General features: G+C 42.4%; 1 protein-coding gene across 1 annotated transcript in view; it reads left to right on the forward strand.

Moving 5' to 3' along the window:
* The window catches only part of GABRA6 (gamma-aminobutyric acid type A receptor subunit alpha6), a 493,083-nt gene that overhangs the window by 79,944 nt on the left and 395,251 nt on the right, over positions 1-17,888 (forward strand). Inside the window, exon 7 of the mRNA XM_069654273.1 lies at positions 871-1,023. Coding sequence (XP_069510374.1) covers positions 871-1,023 — 153 coding nt within the window. The remainder of the gene's footprint in view (positions 1-870; positions 1,024-17,888) is intronic.

The raw sequence follows: 17,888 nt of genomic DNA on the forward strand, positions 1-17,888 counted from the left end.
ACTCCTCAATGCACGTCACTAAGGCCTCAGAATAGTTGGCCCTGCCCAGTCATGGTTCGAATGCTTCCTCAGAGAAAGGATAAACCAAGCTACCAAACCACCTGACGTTCAGTAGGTCTATCACCACCTTTTTGTTCTCCAGAGCCTTCCAAAGGTGCCCTACCGCACAGCCCTGCACCCTCCAAGGTCTATTAAATCAGCACTTCCTCTGACATGGGTCTTCACGGTATAACAACACTCAAAATATATTCATTTTAATCTGATGTATGTATTGTCAAAAAGTTTCCTTATCCTTGAAGTTGACTCTAGTGACTGTTGTCCCACCAATTTGCTAGCCCATTCATCGCAAAAAGTTAACTGTTAACTGTTATTCCACCTCCCCATATATCCTAAAGTTCTTACTGCTTTAAAGCAGCTTGAACACCGCGTAGTGTATTAAAGAACCCCAATGAATACATCAAAACTTGAATACATGCAATACTTGTAGTTATCTACTGTCAAATTGTGTTCTTATGATGATGCAATTTATTCATGATACTCTTTGTTTCGTCGTCTCAATTTTTTCTAAATGCTGCTTTTCAATTGTGTTAATGTGGTTTGCCATTCCATTGATCTTGATGTTGAGCAACAGATCTATTTCAAATAATCTGATTACCCCCAATTATGAATCATATATGTACTTATTCCTGCTCCTGTAAGCTTCCACAGAAACATGACATTGCTTGTTTTTCAGATGTCTTTCAATATGTTTACAGGGTTCCATTGCCTGGCAATCTTTGGTATGACTTTGTCCGAGGATCCCAGATGCACGCCCTCCAGTCCTATATTCAACCATCTGTTAATTGCATCTCATTTCTTGTTTTTTTGTAGGCAACTATTCTCAGCAAGTGGTCCTCTTCTACCTGCAGAGGAAGATTGGTTACTACCTCATTCAAATCTACATCCCGTGCATCATGACCGTTGTCCTTTCCCAGATCGTCTTCTGGATTAACAAAGAGTCAATTCCAGCAAGAACAGTGGCTGGTAGGAAAGTGTTACTTCTGTGGTCTGTGCTTATTGGAATGTACGCAACATGTTTATATTGAGGCTATCTGCTGATTTACAGATCCATGGTGTCTTGCCCCTGGCCAGGTTAGCCAAAACCCGTCTTTCTATGCCCGACTTTCCTGATGTGGCAAGAGATCCATCTTCATTCAGTGCATCAAATAGTGGAAACCTTGGAAACGCCATGTCCCCACCATTACTCAATGCAGGTGGCACACCTGCAAACCCCGGTATGGTTAAGGCACCCTCCAAATCCCCTGCACCCCCATTGTGCCTCAGTTAGGTTTAGGCCCCCAACCCACAGCCACTCTTTACCACGGATCTGTGGGTCCAGACCACTCCCACGCAACACGTTCCCCTACATCATCACCCTTTAACCTCCACTCTCATACCTCTCATTAGCCGGTCCTGCCCCCTGGATCCCACCATCTCACAGCTGCCACGTCTGTGTTCTGTTCCGCATGAGTGGCTCATGCGTGCAGTAATGTGGATAGGCTGCTGGTCATCGAAAGGCCACCTTACCAGAAAGTGCCCCCAGAAAAAGCAGGCTGAGTAAAACCAGTGACTGGCTAAATACACGTTTATTTTTTAGTGGGATTAATATTATCAGTAGAAAAAGAAAAAAAACTACAGGCAAAATAGAAAAAAATGGTATCCATAAAAGAGTCTACAGCAGTCCGCATGTGTAATAGAATAACACATGTAGGAAAAAACAATTGTTGTGTAATATGCAGCTCACACAATGGGGATGATTCACAGAACCCTTAATATTGCATGACTGCCCAAAATGCAGGCACTCCTTGAATAGTGTTAGGTGTTAGGGGTGTTAGCTGTGCACACAACACATACATATGCATTGGCTCTCAGAAATTAAATAAAAACAATACAAACATCTTCTCCCCCTGTCCTTCACCAATGTGGCTGCTGGGACAATTTTCAGATTACTCTCGTTGAAGCCACTCTGTCCAGACATTCTGGATTGCCAAGCCCTCCTCGTTTTAGTGGTGAACGCCTACAACTATGCAGACATGCGCATACTAATCGTGACCATTCCTGTACCGAGGTTGGCGAGCTTGCCAGGGGTCTGAACTGATGTATGTGTTAATTTCTCATTACCTTCCTTCTGGCTAATAACAAGCCTACCAGACTCAGGTGCAGCACTTAATGAGGGTCAACTGATGACTCAAGATCACACAAGTTCCATAACTCTGAGGTTTATTATATCAAAACACAAAAGGTGGGGGGAATCTTAGGTCTAGTGGAGATTTGCTATGACAAATCAAGGATACATCCGCATGCATAGATTCTGCAGCACATGGTTGGTTTGTTGGACCGTATAGGGATCCCATCACTGATTGGAGTTGGGAGGAATCCGAGCCACGTCAGGTTTTGGAACTACTCGGGGGATAAGGCAGGGGGCTTGGGTGCTTCCTTACGCCAGTAAGCTCTTTCGTTTGGGTATGGTGGTAGGCCACCAAAGGCAGAGATTCCCCGTTATGCCAATAGTACCATTGAGTTGCTGCAGACCGAAACACGTCACTGGTGTGAAGAAGGGGGGTGAGATTGGGCAGCTGGGATGAGGTGGTTTAATTGAGGATTTATATATTGAGGATAAGGCCATCACTTGCGCTCAATTTCGGACTGCCCACCCAGCGGTTCGACAACATTTTCGCGAGTTTGCTACCCTGATGGCAGTGGTGAAGGATGCCTGGGTTGGCTTTCCTGTGATGGGATGAATGCAGCTCTCTTGCAATTAGCTGAGGGGAGGAAGAATCTCTCTGAACTGTATGCTGAGGATAGAGGTGAATGTACAATTGGGGGGTGGCGCACTGAGAGTCAATTGGGAAGCAGACATAGGGCAACATCTTACAGACGAGGAGTGGCATAGGGTTCTTGAACATGCAAATCAGGTTTCCCGGATCGTACGGTTTCAGGGGACACATTTTATATAGTACGATGTGCTTACATTACGTCGAGCTGAGTGGTAAAATGATAAATAGGGCGGACCGGAACTGTTGGAGATGTAGGAAGGAAATTAGAACGTATTTACATGTGTGGTAGGAATGTGACTGGGTAAAAGGTTTCTGTAAAGGAGTATGTTAGTTAACAGCAGTGGGTGTCCAACACTCGATTAAGCACTTCCTTTTATGCTTAATAGCCTGAGGAATGGGACAAAGAGGTAAGATGATTACTGGAGTCCTAGCTTTGGCACTATTGCTCGCTAAGCAACACACTGCTATGGCATGGATGGCAGAGGGGGGGACCCATGATAGGGGAGTGGCACAGGGCAATGCACAAGTGGGTAAGGGCTCAAATGTACTCGCATGACCGGTTGGTCCCAGAGGGTGGCGAGGAGTTGATTTACACAGCATGGCATGAGAGGGACCAGCTAAGGGCACAGTCAGGGCTGAGACCACAATAAGCCGGGTGTTTGGATAGATTATTATTGCAATGAATCTGTAAGGATGGGAGGCAGGTGAAGTGGCAGGAGGGAGATTTCTGTCACAATTGCGGTGGTTTATTGCATTGGTGAGGGGGGATAGCTCAGGGGCAACACGTTTCTCTTGGAAGCAAGACAATGCAGCACAACACTAGTTTGAATCCTGATCCCACGCTTAGAAACCAATCTCTGGTATTAAGTGTGTTATAAAAGAACAATTATAATAATTCGTTGTTGTGCCTGAATGCGATATGTAACAAAGGTTCCTTGCTGTATATGGTGGGTGTGTACACAGATGTGATTATATGACAAGTTATGCACAGAAAATAAAAGTGTTTTTTTTTTAGAAGATACATCTCCACATAGAAGTGTAAAGGTTCAGAGAAAATACAACCACGTGAGAGGGCCTGAGTCCAGATTTCTGCATCTAGAGCAGTTAGTGGCCAGGATTGTCTCGCTCTGAGTAGTACACATAAAGGTCGGTTCCGTGGCTCTTATTTCACTGTGTGTGAATACCCTCCTACGATTGTAACGCAATGGGTGATGCTGGTTCTCCCAGTGAAGATATCACACATAGAATAGATTACTGTTGCTTTCATGACTGTCTGTCCAAGGTGGATTTTCAGGCTGAGTCATTTCTGTCCCACAACCTGAGAGGGTAAGGTCTCAGGGGATGCTTCATGTTGTCAAAATGTCAAAGCAAGTATAGGTTGCTTCCTACCTTGGTCTGCCCCTTCTCTAAATACCATACATATACCTACACATATACATACATAAGGGCATACATACATACATACATATATACATACATACACACCAGGGCCCACCGCTATCAGAGCTGGATTTAAACAAGCTTGTTCCCTCTTCTCTCTTTTCTCAGGCTCTCAGAGTTACTACACTTCCACCCTGACTTACCACACTGAGGTAGGTAGCCCTCGGCAAGTATCATGTGTTCTCTCCTGTCATACATGGTCTGTCACATAGGCCAGGATCTAGGTCCTAATACCTAGCAAGTTGTGGGAAAGGGTACTTCTCTGCCAACAGAGAGACTGGGCCACTTACGTCATCCCTGTTAGATGTCCGCTCTCTACCTTTGCAACACTGAATCACCTTGCAGACCTTTTCCTTCTCTTTATTTCTTTTCTCTTATGCCAACATCCTCCGTATTGTCTGTACTCCTTCTCCGTTTTCTTGATCTCTCAAGCCCAAACTCCAACTTCCCTTCTCACATATGTTTCTCCCCTCCTTCTTCGTGGCCCTTTCTCCAAACTTTCTATCACTTTCCTTTTCTCCTCTACCTCCTTCATCAGACTGTCTGCACAAATCAGCCTATATGACCTCATTCCACACATTGTTACTTGGTTTAAGACCCTACACCCTGATATTCATTGAACCAGTTTGCCATTGAGTCACTGATAGGACAATTTGAACACCAACTGCCCACCGGTCGTGTGTGCACGTGATTGGCTCACTATTGTTTGCGACAGATTTATTGAGTTCAAGGAGGCTACACGAGGATTCTGTACCAGGCCTATGCACACAAGGTTGTCACTCTTGTCAACAGTGCAAAAGGAACATGGGTCCTTTCACACAGAAACTGTTAGGAGCAGGGGCCAAGGCCTAAAAATCCAAGTGGGGGACTCACCAACAAACTGAATGGGATGTAAAGTCGCCAGAAATTAGCATATCAAGGTCAAAATGCACATTTCATTAAATTGGCTTTGCATAACCACCCACATTACACAGGACGAAGGGCATTTGCCTTTCATAAAATCAACACACACAAAACCAAGTGAGGATATTTTCTTCTGATACTTTTTTGAAAATGTTAAAAAGAGTGCATGTTTTAAACTCCAGAAAACAATGCACATGTTTTCCCTGCATCTTACAGTACCAAAATGGGACATTTCACCTTTAGAGTTTGTTTTTTTCATCAGGTTTCATAGTGCATTGGTGAAGCGTCTGGTCGGCAAACCTCATGACTGAGGTTCGATATCCAAGGCTGGCTTTAATTCATTAATTCAAAGAGGACATTCAATGTTTCTCATTTTAGCAGGGGAGATCGAGTCCAACCCCTGAAAAACGTGTGTGGGCTCTCTTCCCCCTTGTATACTCTAGACTTAAGTCTGGCGAAACTGCCGGTCAGAGTTATAATGAGAGTACAAAACAGAAGTATGACGCAACAAGCTATGGAGTTTTGTGCTGTTCAGCTGTGCCACCTCCTAGTTGTTTTATTTTGAAAGCGCAACGATTGCTAAAAATATGTGGTGAAGGATAGATATGAATACACAAATAAAGTAGAGGCAGGCTTTGGTGGAAGCTGGGCAAGCAGTGACTCCTTGGTTTTGATTGAGGATGCGGATGTAGCCAGAAACCGGTAATAGTTACAGGAAAAAGATGGCTCTTGGAGACTGCCCAAAAAAATGTTACCACAAGAACACTGTTAAGAGCCGACGCATATGAGACTTTGAATTACAATCACGGAAACAAAGGGGATCTATCCCTTGATACAACAAGTATCTAACAATCCTTTGAAACATAAGAACCACAATTACTACTATGCCCTAATTTGAAAAAGGCTGTTAATAGCCGAAACACGTGTCAGCGCAAGGGCACTATACAGTGAATAAAACAGATTTATGTAAATTAATTAAGATCTTGTGGTAACATTTTTTTGGCACAGTCTCGAAGAGCCATCTTTTTCCTAGATATAATTAGAGCTCCACGCATTGGCAATGTGGGCTTTCAGGTGTGGCAAATAGGAGACAGAAAAGAGACAGCTGCATTCACCTACGTTTGGTAGGCTGCAATCGCTGGAAAAACTTACTTCCAAAGTAAACGGGTCCAAGTAAAGCAAGGGTGATGGTTTGGTGCCATCCAATACGACCCCCAAATATTGCTTTATAGATATTAGCACCCTGACTGTATGTGTTGAACACAACTGCTAGACAGGGCAGCCAGAGGAGGCTGCCCATAGGAACGATGCAATTGATGCTTGCTGAAGGCTGGATGGGGTAGGCCTGTTCAGCAAAGGGCATGCTGTGGGTTGTTAGTCAAGGAAGTGCCACTCAGCATGCAGAGGCAGAAGGATGGTGTGATGTGGGAATACATGGCCGGGGGCAGTGGCATATTCAAGGAGAACGCACCGCTGTGCAATGTGGCAGTGGAAGAAAGACTATCAGGCAGAGCACGGAAGGAGTAATGGGCAGATGACAGGCGCATTGGAAGACGGCTAGGTAGCAGGTTTACATTATTAGCCTATGGCTGGGGAGGCCAGAACATACAATAAATAGGCGTGCCTATTGTTGAATGATAATAAGTGAGACATGAATTGTATTGCATTCCTGTGGTGATTACCAATGAGACAATGCATTACTTAAGCAATCCAGAGCGAAAGAATCATAAACAAACGTTAGTTGACCAGGTGGCTCATTGCCGTTCCATAGTGCTGTTGGAGCACTGAAAAAAAAGAAAAAAACATGGTTGCATGGGAGAAACACAGAAGCAGAAGAACAGGGAAATACAAATATACAAATATGGGGAGGGGGGCATCAACATCATGTTATTAGCAACATAATCAAATAAGAATACAAATGGGTAAATATTGCCCAACGGGTGAATAGAGAAATAAGCAGAGGAAAAAGGGGGACATTATGGAAACACAAGGAGAGGTCATTGGGAAAATGAAGTGAAGGGAAAGAGGAGGGTATAGAGGAGTAGAGAACACAATAAACTGAGAGATAGAACATTTGGCAAATTGTGAACAAAAGTGAAAGTGGGAGAGGAGCGGGGAAATGAAGATCTGGCAGGGACAGGGAAGGAGTGATAGAGGAGGGGATGCAAAAGAGGGTGGGCAACTAAGAGGAGTGGGGGAACCAGCATGGGATTTAATGAAGGACCACAAGTTTCTCAAGAACTTTTTAAGGCAGCCTCATAGTCATGATGGGAGATTTCCAAAATGTCTTGCATTGCCACTTTGGTGTCAGTGAGCAACCACATGGCAGTGGAACTGCTATAGTGGTTTTTGTACTCTGGCAAGAGAGTGGCTTTGGTGGATATTGTTATTATGAGGAAATCCAAGACAGTTTTCCAGCGGGGCTTGAAGCTGTTCCAGAGAGGCAACTGGGAAGGCACCAACCTGAGACGATCAAGGAAAACACAAGGTTAATCAGGGGCAACTTGGAGATGCACAGCTTGAGGAAACTCACACAACAGGGAGAATTGGTGGGTGCTGCGTAAGTCACATACATCAATCCACAGAGTGCACAATGGATGTGGTCGGAAAATTAGGGGTAAATCTGGGTTGATTCATTAACTGTCATATTTACATAATGTTGGGCATTTTCATTTGTGGCTTAAGATATATTTTCTGGAGGAGATACACCTAATCTTGTGGCATTTTATTATTGTGGTAAAATGGTGGTATATGGTATTGTGGTAACACATTGGTATCTTCCCTATTAAGAGCGGTAATGCTCCCATCATAATATACCCTAATGCCTGAATTTCATCCCTGGGCCTCCCAAAATAAAGTTACCAGACTTATTACACTTAAATATGACAGTGTCACTCTTTTCCCTCCGCAACGTATCTATGATGCTGAGCAATTCTCTAGTAGTGATACCACAAAACATTTCCCATTATGAATGAGTCATCAGATACACATGCATCAAACACTTTTAAACTTACTTACTATGAACACGAAAACTGACTTCAGGTTTTTACCACATGTGGTCAAACTAATTACCACCTGCAGTAAACTGGGGCTCTTCCCTGTCACCTCACAATGTCTGTGCGAGTGAACACATGTATGCACAGAAAACTCCACCCAGACTGACTTAGTTTTAAAAACGTGTTTATTTTCACTGTTATTTGAATCTATTCAGAAAACATTCCATGTGTTATGGACTTGGGTACAAAAGAATATCTAAAATAAATTACTTGACACAGTTTGCATTCATTAATAGACACACATGGTTTCTATTTTACCTCCAACCTTGTACTCTGATACATGTGGCAGCATATGCAGTTTGAGAAAGAAAAGGGAAGAACAAAAATGACCGCAAAACAAACCCTTTTTCAGAATTTTTAAAGCTGTGTGCATTTCACATTAAGGGACATTACACATGAAAGAAACCTGTCAGCCCAGACTTACTATAAAAATGCATAAATTCAGGCATCCACCTCACCTATGATTGGCTTATATTCACCTTGGAAGTTGGCGAGGTTCCTGCGCTGCTATCTCTGGAATAACCCTCCTTTCTGGGCTTTGCTACCGATAGGAGATATCCCGACATTAGCACACCTGGGCAGCCCACAAGAAAGATATAACTTAGATGCCAGGATCTCTGCTTCCCCAGTCTGCTGCCCCTCCCTTCAAAGTCAGCCAGCCCTTCTGCCAGGAACATTTCTGAACCTCTGCACTGCACGTCTCTGAACATCTAACCTCACACCCACTCACAGTGTCTTTTATAATCTCATCCTGTCAGTCAACAGAATCCTTCCCCTCTCATCAGATCAAGACCCTGAAACCCACATGGTACTACTGTTGGACAGCAAAAAGATACATTTCCCTTCCTTTGGCGACCTAATTTAACAATAGTGTTTTTCAGCAGGGCACATTTCATCTTTGCAATTTGTGCCATGCTGAAAGAAAATGTGCAGCCATTCTGCTTGCACGTTTTAACTCCATGGCAGAAGATCACTCATTTTGAGTTCATCACATCTCAACCCATTTTGCAATAAGTTGTTAATGACAGGTTACAAGTTATTCGGAAGGATTGTTATTTGATTAGCTCATGTTAGTATTTGTATACATAGTGCAAACTGGACAGATGACATGTTGCCTTGAACTAGACCATTTAAAAAAAAACATGTGCCCACTGCCAGAATGTGTGGCATTTCGTTTATAATATGCACCGGCCATCCATGATGTTTTTATTTTCTACATAAACCCCCTACCATTACTTATTTGTGACCCCTGTACTTCATTTCTCTCAGTGTCCCTACACGCATCATTCCCACAGCAGGTTCCACAGTGCTTACCATTCAAGGTGGTCCATGTGGTACTTGAGGTTTAGCCCCGCTTAGTACTGGAGTCTGATAGTTTGATTGGAAGACAGATGACCTAGGATGCAGGGCAGTGTCTCAAGCACGGATATGCAGTGCATGGATGTAAGTGTTGTGTCCACAGCAATTGCTTAGTTTTATGATGGCCGTAAAAACATAATCTGCAGGTTGGAAGACATCACCTTGAAATATATTAACAGATAAAATCAAAAGGAATTGAAGTGGGAGGTCTCTTGAGTCCAGACGAAAATTACATCATAGACTGCAAATATTAGGGTTGCCCAAAACATTGTGAGCTTTAAGTAAAAGGGGCAGAAACATAGACAACGATAGGAGGGGCAGCTTCTCAAAATTCTAATCCAGTTTACTATCAAGAAAGCACCTTTTTTAATTTCGTTTTTATTTATTGTCTATTTTAGTTTTTTAAAAAACCTTTTACACATTTGTATCCTTACATATCACACTTAGATAATTTTTAACATAACTTTTAAACATATTTCAAAAACATTTTCATTTAAAATAACAATCAAGTAAGTAATGAAAAAAGGAATAAGATATATAATTTAAAACATACAAAATACATCACACACTTGACAAGTTTTGGCGAGATGCTTAGTTTGCTTGATATAATAAAAAAAAGGCTGTTTTCCTAACATTTTACCATCATACAATTTCTAAGTTAATTTTTGTATGTTTGTTCCATACCTCTATTTCAATTATAGCAACAAATTCACATAATTTGATCAAAAAAGAGGTTTTAGTATATGACATGCACTTTGCCCATAGATTTTCTCTGGATAACACAATGTCTCTAACCAACAATGTCCCCAAAGTTGTAACCCTAACATGTTCAAAATATGGACAATAGATTACCAAATGTTTTAAAACCTCTGGTTGGAATTAATTTAGACAAAAACGGCAGCTTCTTGAGTCAATATTTGACCAGCTTCGAACACACTCTAGGGTGTGGAGCTGGTTTATTCGAAACGTCATATATCAATCTCTTGATTTTTTACATGGAAAAATAAGAAGGTAACTTGCTCTAGGAATTCTTTTATGTCCAAAATTTGCAAATTCCCTATATAAAGAATAAGAAGCTAATTTGTCTCCTGTCAGACACCAATCATGTTCATATTTTTGCAAAACGCTGGCCGTAAATGAAGATCATCTTTCAAAATGCCAATATTCAAGAGTACCAACTCCATTCTTTGTTGATAGAGTACAACAGAACGAGGATTAGCATTGGTGGCTATACAAGCAAATTCTTGATACAATGAATTCTGTGGGGCATTAACCATTTTAGTATAAAAATTGAGCTGCCTACATAGGAATCTAGATGCCAAACTAGACAGTCCCAATTCCACTCGAATACATGGGTTTGGGATAGATTTTGCTAATCTTAAAACCCGTTTCCAAATTCCACCTTGGACTAAGTTCAAATAATCATTCATATCATATATACAAAGATCGAGTTTATCTCTCATAATGTAGTTATAGGATTCTAACCAAATAAGATCAGGCCTAGAGTAATGTTTGTTCTCTTCATACATGATTAGATCTGAAAGAATATGAATCAAACGTTGACATAAAGTCTTATTCCAGCATAATGAAAGATTTTTCCGTTTAGCGACCAGCAAACACATTCTGGCATAGCATCACATAATGTAATATGGCAAAGCATAGAGACTTGATAGAAATAATGCAGTGATCACTAAAACCTACGTCATTGATGGTACAAGTAGAATTGGGATTTTCGGCATTTAAGGACACAAAGAAAAAGTCAATCATAGATTCACCTTGCGGCCTATGCCACGTATAGAGTCATCATCGAAGTTGCTCAAACCCAAATTCCAGCTAGCAAAATATTGGACCCATTGCTGGCCCCTTCTTTGTTTTTGTGAATCAACATTATGATTAAATTGCGTATGGCAACTACAATTAAAGTCACCACCCACAATAATGGTATAATTAGGGTTAGCGATGGTAGCATCTTCTAAGACCCCATCCAACAGTTCCATTACTTCATCCATATTAAAGGCCAAGTAGTTAACATACAATCAAATCACAAGTAGGACATCAGTGGGTGAGTCGTTTAAAAAATGTCTACTGCTAAGATAGACTCAACTTCCAGGAGCACAGTAGCTTTAAAATTAATTGTGTTGTTTATCAGGACTGCCAAACCCCCACTAGGTCATCCCCTGTCTCCTTTTGAAGCAGAAACATAAAAGCCACTATAACCATCAACCAGAGGTACCTTTAAAAACATAGTTGCTTGTAGTAGGATGATTGAGGGAGACTCAAAGATTGACAATGAGCTCCTTCCCAATTCAAAATTCTTAAAACTACAAACATTCCAGGAATGAATTGTGAGAATTCTAGAGCTACGGTGCTACTTTGTTGACATTGCTGTCAAGAAATGATTTAAAAAGAGTACCAAGCCAAGACCAGTCCTTAATATCAGAAGCTATTGCAGAGAGATGAGCAATCTGTTGTGATTTGTGGTGGACTGGTGTCTGTCATTATTGAATCTGCCAACTTTAAGTTGGCCACCGGAGAAGAAGGCAGACAGAAGTCTAAAAACGTATAGGCTTGATCCTCATTTTCAAACCTAATCATACGTATGCCCGGTGTTTCCAAATCCTCACGGTAGTCCCAAATATGCCTTAAAACAATGAATGAAGTTGTTTGTGCAAGCATTCTTAAATTATTGTGCTTAGCTAATTTGACCCATACCACATCACAAGAAGTCAATAGGCACAGCATGGGAATTTGGTTGAAAATCTTAAATATAAATGCTTGGTTTAGGCGAGACATTCCATTAATGACTGGTTGACTAATCCAGCCAAAAATGGGAAGGGCATCTTCATTTTGCGCTTGGTCTTCCATCATCGCATCCTGCTGCTCATGAAAAGATACATTATTACACTGCAAAGGAGGAGGTTCTAGCAACTGGTCAGCAATCGGATTCGAACCCATATCAATCACTGTCTCAACTTGTAGCGAGTTGGAGGGATAGAACCAGTTCCCGCCCCCCTACTACCTGAGTTTTAAGTTCTTGGACTGTTGGTACAATAACCGTGTTTGCCTGCCCAGTTTTGATATTATGCATAGGATTGAATGAGGAAAATGGGCTTGCACCTTTTAAAGACATGCATGGACAATTTGGGGGCAGACATATTGGAGGATTCTGTTTTGGCTTTGGAGAAAGCATTACAAGTAGCAAGGTTACCAGATTATGGCCTATTACAGCTATCTGTGAGCAATGAGTCTGCCTGAAGTCATTCATGGAGGGAGGAACAGAGCAAAGGAAATGGCTATGCCACAGCTGGAAGAAGAGATGCTGCCAGCCAGTACTGAAGTGGCGGAAGGATGAGTGACACTAATGGGAGTGAGCACAGGGCGAGCCAGAGATGGAAAATAGCCACCACTTTGGTGAATATTGAGGTGCCTTGGCAGTCCACAAAGGCGCCTCTCATCAAAGAGCAGTCAGATGAGGCGGAAGAGAAAAATGCGCAGCAGGTAGCATGGGAAGTAAAACAGAGTTGCTGTAATCCTGATGTGGACTAGGAGATGAAACATGAAGTCTAATGGACATATGTGCTAAGACATGTTATTGATAGTTGTACAGCAGGATTCTTGTGGATACATGGAACTACCAGCGATTTAATTTCAGCTAGCAAAGAGACATTTACATGAGATAATGTTTTCAGACAGCTGGCGATCGCCTTCAACAACCCATACTTTTGACATATAATTATCATAAAAGTGCATGTTATAATGTGGTCCAGACACTAAAAGGCAGATCCAAAAATAATTCTGCTTTTATCTCAAGTTTTTCCAGAAACAGAAACTTAGATGGGTATTCACAAAGAAATCATGTCAAACATATTTTAAGCTATACCTAATTCGCAAAAAGCCCCGCTCCCACCCACATGTGGTTGTCTGACATGAAGTACCTTGCTCTGGAGTAGCTTGCTTCGTATTTTACCGGAAAATAATTTGTAAAAAACAGTTTAGAATACTTTTTCTCTCGCCCTGAAATGTTCCCACTGCACATCCGTTGTTACAGACAGACCGCACACATTTGCATGCACGTTCATTCACTTTCCCAATTTGCATATAAAATACTCCGAAAATGTCTAAGGGCCTCATTATAAGTGTGCTGGTCTGGAAAAAATGCAGGTAATTCCGGATGCAGCATTTTTTTCTGGACCAGTACACTTCAAGTTTGCCAGTGAGAACCACGGATCTCCTGGCATGTCTGACCTGATGTGAGTTCAGGCACCTACCAGCAAAGAAATGCCTGAATTACCGGCATTGTTAATAACGGTGCCGGTGATTCAGGAAATCCCATCCCATCGAGCCCTATGGGACTCCATGGGAACTTACTGGCTCTCCGGCGTCCATAATATCCTGGTAATACTGGGATATCGGGCAGCAGAGACAGTAAGGCAGGTTTGCCGGTATCCCGCCGGGGTTACCACCAGGATACTGTCAAACCAATAACGAGGGACTTAGTCTCTTCAGAAAAGCTTGTAAAACAACTTTTATCTTTTCTGAATACATATATAGGGCCTGATTGGGCACAATCTCGTTGGAAAACGTTTTGTAAATCAGGCTCATAAGGACACACTTGTGTGGGCTTCTATCACTTCCCAATTAGACATGCCTTTTGCAGCCCCACAATTTCCAAGCACAGCCCTGAGAATGCCAACATGTACTGTCTGCTTGTAAATTACACATGCTTATATTCAACTGTACCTGGTTTACACTAACACATATGTGAATCTGCAAGAAATTCATCTCTTCATGAATCAGGTGCCCATCCTTTTGTGAATTATAGCTTAGACATGAGTATGTTATTAACTTTTCCAGGTGTAAGGCACACGTAGACATAAAACTATCTTTGTCCTTCAAGCCTCCTGTCTAAAATCAATTGCCACATCACTCTGACTTCTGCTTCAGTTCTTTTACGCACAAATACAAACTGTGAACTTTGTGCATTGTACTACATAACTAGCAAACTGACTAATTGTAATTGAAATTAGCATGCCTGAATCGTTTGCTCCATTGCCCAAACCAATTTAAGTTAAAAACACGGATAACGTTAATGAAGTGTGCCACTTACATTTCAAAAACGCTGTCAAAAACATCAAGAAATCATCCTGAGGGTTTGATGTGAAGGTGCCAGAACGAATGCAATGTAGGTTGCACCGAAAAGGCTTGCCATGTCTTCTCCATGATGGCTCTAGAGATTCAGCTTGTTCTCAGTTGCCCACGGGGCTCATTCCTGTTCACAACAAGCGTTCTCTTGTACTCAGACAAGAAAGAGGACGGCAGTGAATGCTTTATGACGGTTTCTCTATCACCTATTTCCAAATGGGACGGAGATTGGCCGACAGCTAGGCCATGGGGGTTTCCCACATGCTTTGGTAATGCAGATGAACGGTAAGGGAAACACTCAGGTTGGCACTGTGTTGGTGCAAGCACTTCAGAGGTCATTCTGAGTTGGTACGGTGGTAATGAAGTGGTGGGAATTGATTAACGCTGCTTTTACCAAACTGCTAAATTCCAACTTTGGAGGTAAAGTGGTGGAAATACCTCCAACACTTGGCAGGAGGAATTTCTGACAGAATACCTCCAAAAAATGGCAGAATTACCAAACCACAATGAAGTCCTACGTGACTCCAAAACAGGGAATAACACCACCTCGAATATGGAGGATTTCCTCCAGTTCGCTAGTGGTAATGCAGCAGTAACGGTAATTCAGTTTGGTGAATTTACTAACGTTGCACCTAAATATAACATTTAAATAGAAGTTTATGTTTGTGCAGAGGTTCAGAACATGTGTCGCCAATGTAGTTTAATGATGGAGTTTGGAAAAAATAATTACCAGACTGGGTGTTGTGACGATTCACTACATGTCGTCACTTCTCCCTGATGGGGAGCCCTTATCCATGAGGTCAGAGAGCTGAGGCCGCTACCCGGTTGTCCCCCAAGGGGCGGTATAATGTGGGAGGATCTGATGGGAAAGGACTCCACCCCCTAGGGAGAATGACCATCTAGGATTTAGCCCTTATGAGAACCTCAGACCCCCAGACACACTAGTCTCTCCATCTTCTGCTTACCTCTTTGAAGAGAGTAGACCTATGTACTCTTATAAGTCAGACCACCTCAGTGTTCTGGACAATACTGAGACAAAGAAGAACATCAGGAACATAGGTAATCCAAGCACAGGGACAAGGTGAGACAAAGGAACAATGAATAGCAATAACAAAAAGGAAATGCAGCGGTACAGACTTACACATAGGCATGGTTCCTCCTATGCCATAAAAAAACAAACAGGGACAACTTATCGGGGAGACACAGCCAACCAGGATGATAGACTGTGAAGCCCAGGAAGCACAAAGGATGTGTGGAAAAGGCCAGGATGGAGCCAAGAGCAGTCTGCTCCCGAAGCCGAGAGTCTAACAGGACTCCTTTGCCCAATGGTGTCCAGACAGTAACGGGAGGGTTTCAGATGGTGACGCGAATGCAAGAGGCAGCATCCATAACGTTGGTCAAAGGGCTGGGCAGGATATCCGTGAGGTCAAGACACTGAGACACAGAGATGCCAGCACCTCATACAGAGTAGAGGAGGGACCCCAGGAAGAACCATCCATGCATCCCAGGAACAGGCAAGGTAACGGGAGAGGAATGGGGACCGGTAGGGGCTGGAAGGTACAGAAGGCAAAAACTCTGCATGGATATAACGAGCAGGACTGTACCCCTAGTGTCAGTACTTGGCAAGCGAGGCAGCCAAGGGGACATAGAAAGAAGACAAGAGAAACCTGTATCAGGAACCCAAAACAAGAGAGTAATACTAGTCATCTTCCTTGTGACAGTACTTGGCAGGGAAGTGAGCTAAGTGGGCCAAACCAAAGAAGGAGAGAAACCCCGGTTGGGGACCCAAGCCAAGAGAGTGATATGAGTCATCTGCCTTGTGGCAGTACTTGGCAGGAAAGTGAACCAAGTGGGACCCAATCAAAGAAGAAGAGAAGCCAGGGTCACAGACCCTCCTGTACACTCAGAGTTGGTTGTGTACAAGTCTTGCATAAGAAACGTATCCATTAAATGTACTTCTTCTAATTTGCATGGCCTATAGGAGGGGCATATTGTAAGCTGCAATTCCACTGACCCCTTCCTCCTCACCATATAAATACACCAGCATTTGCAAAAGTATGCATTTCATGCTCGTTCAATCGATGGTGAATTCTATGGGTCAGCTGGCTTTTTGCTCCATTGTAAATTGTGTCTGCATGCACACATGTCAAGCAGTGTTTACTTCATTTGATCGGCAGAGTGCAAAAGGATTGCATACAAGCACGTATGTCGCCTTTTTACTCATGTCAAACTCTGCTATGCAAATGAGGAAAATTATATATAGGGTACGCATCTAACCATAAGTGTAAATGTAACAGGTCCCCGTAGCCTAATTATGGGTTCTTGCAATATGAGTCGCTTAAGATCCAGAAGGAGATGCACTTTCGTTTACCCCATGCTGACAACTTTTAATCCTATGTCCCTTGTGATAGGGATAAAGGAGTATGCTGATTGCTATATACTGTATGCTATAATCCTGATGCTGTGATTGTGGCAAAGAATAGAGTGAGGCACTATATCCTTCAGATGTCAGATGGTGAAGAGCTAAGATCCAGAAGGAGACACACTATAGTTCACCCCACCATGAAACATTTTAGTCAGATGGAGGGGACTGGAACTCATACTCCTGGCAGGGTGTTCAGAACTGATAGCCGAGGAAGGTTCAAACCCATATAATGCCAAAAAACCGTGATAGTGCATCACACATCTTTTCCACAATCACAGCCTCAGGATTATATCCTCAGGGATATATCAATCAGCATGCTTCTTTGTCACTATCACATGTCACGTATCTATAGTGTTCAGCATTGCTTCTTCTACGCAATCATAGTACCTTGGGTATGGAATCCACTTCAACTATTTGCCTCAATCACAGTCTCAGGTATATACCACCCTTCTCACTATTTTTAATCCATCATGGAAAATATGATGCTTGATTCACTTATTTCCTTTCCGAGTTGAATAGTGCTACACTCACCCATCCTATGTATGCACTAAAAAATATGCTATCTTGACACTTGTAGCTACACACTGTAAGGGTGCAGAAGAAAGACTCTGACACAAAGGTGGCATGTACCTATCTTCCCTTTTCCTAAAATGGTTTCCTTGCCTCTGCTAAAGTTCTAACGTACCTGTCAGGATGTCTGTTAAAGTAAAAGTGTCCACCGTCTGGTGTTAAGAAAACCTAACTTCT

Source organism: Ambystoma mexicanum, chromosome 3q (genome assembly GCF_040938575.1).
Source record: "Ambystoma mexicanum isolate Mex_15411 chromosome 3q, UKY_AmexF1_1, whole genome shotgun sequence".
NCBI lineage: Eukaryota > Metazoa > Chordata > Amphibia > Caudata > Ambystomatidae > Ambystoma > Ambystoma mexicanum.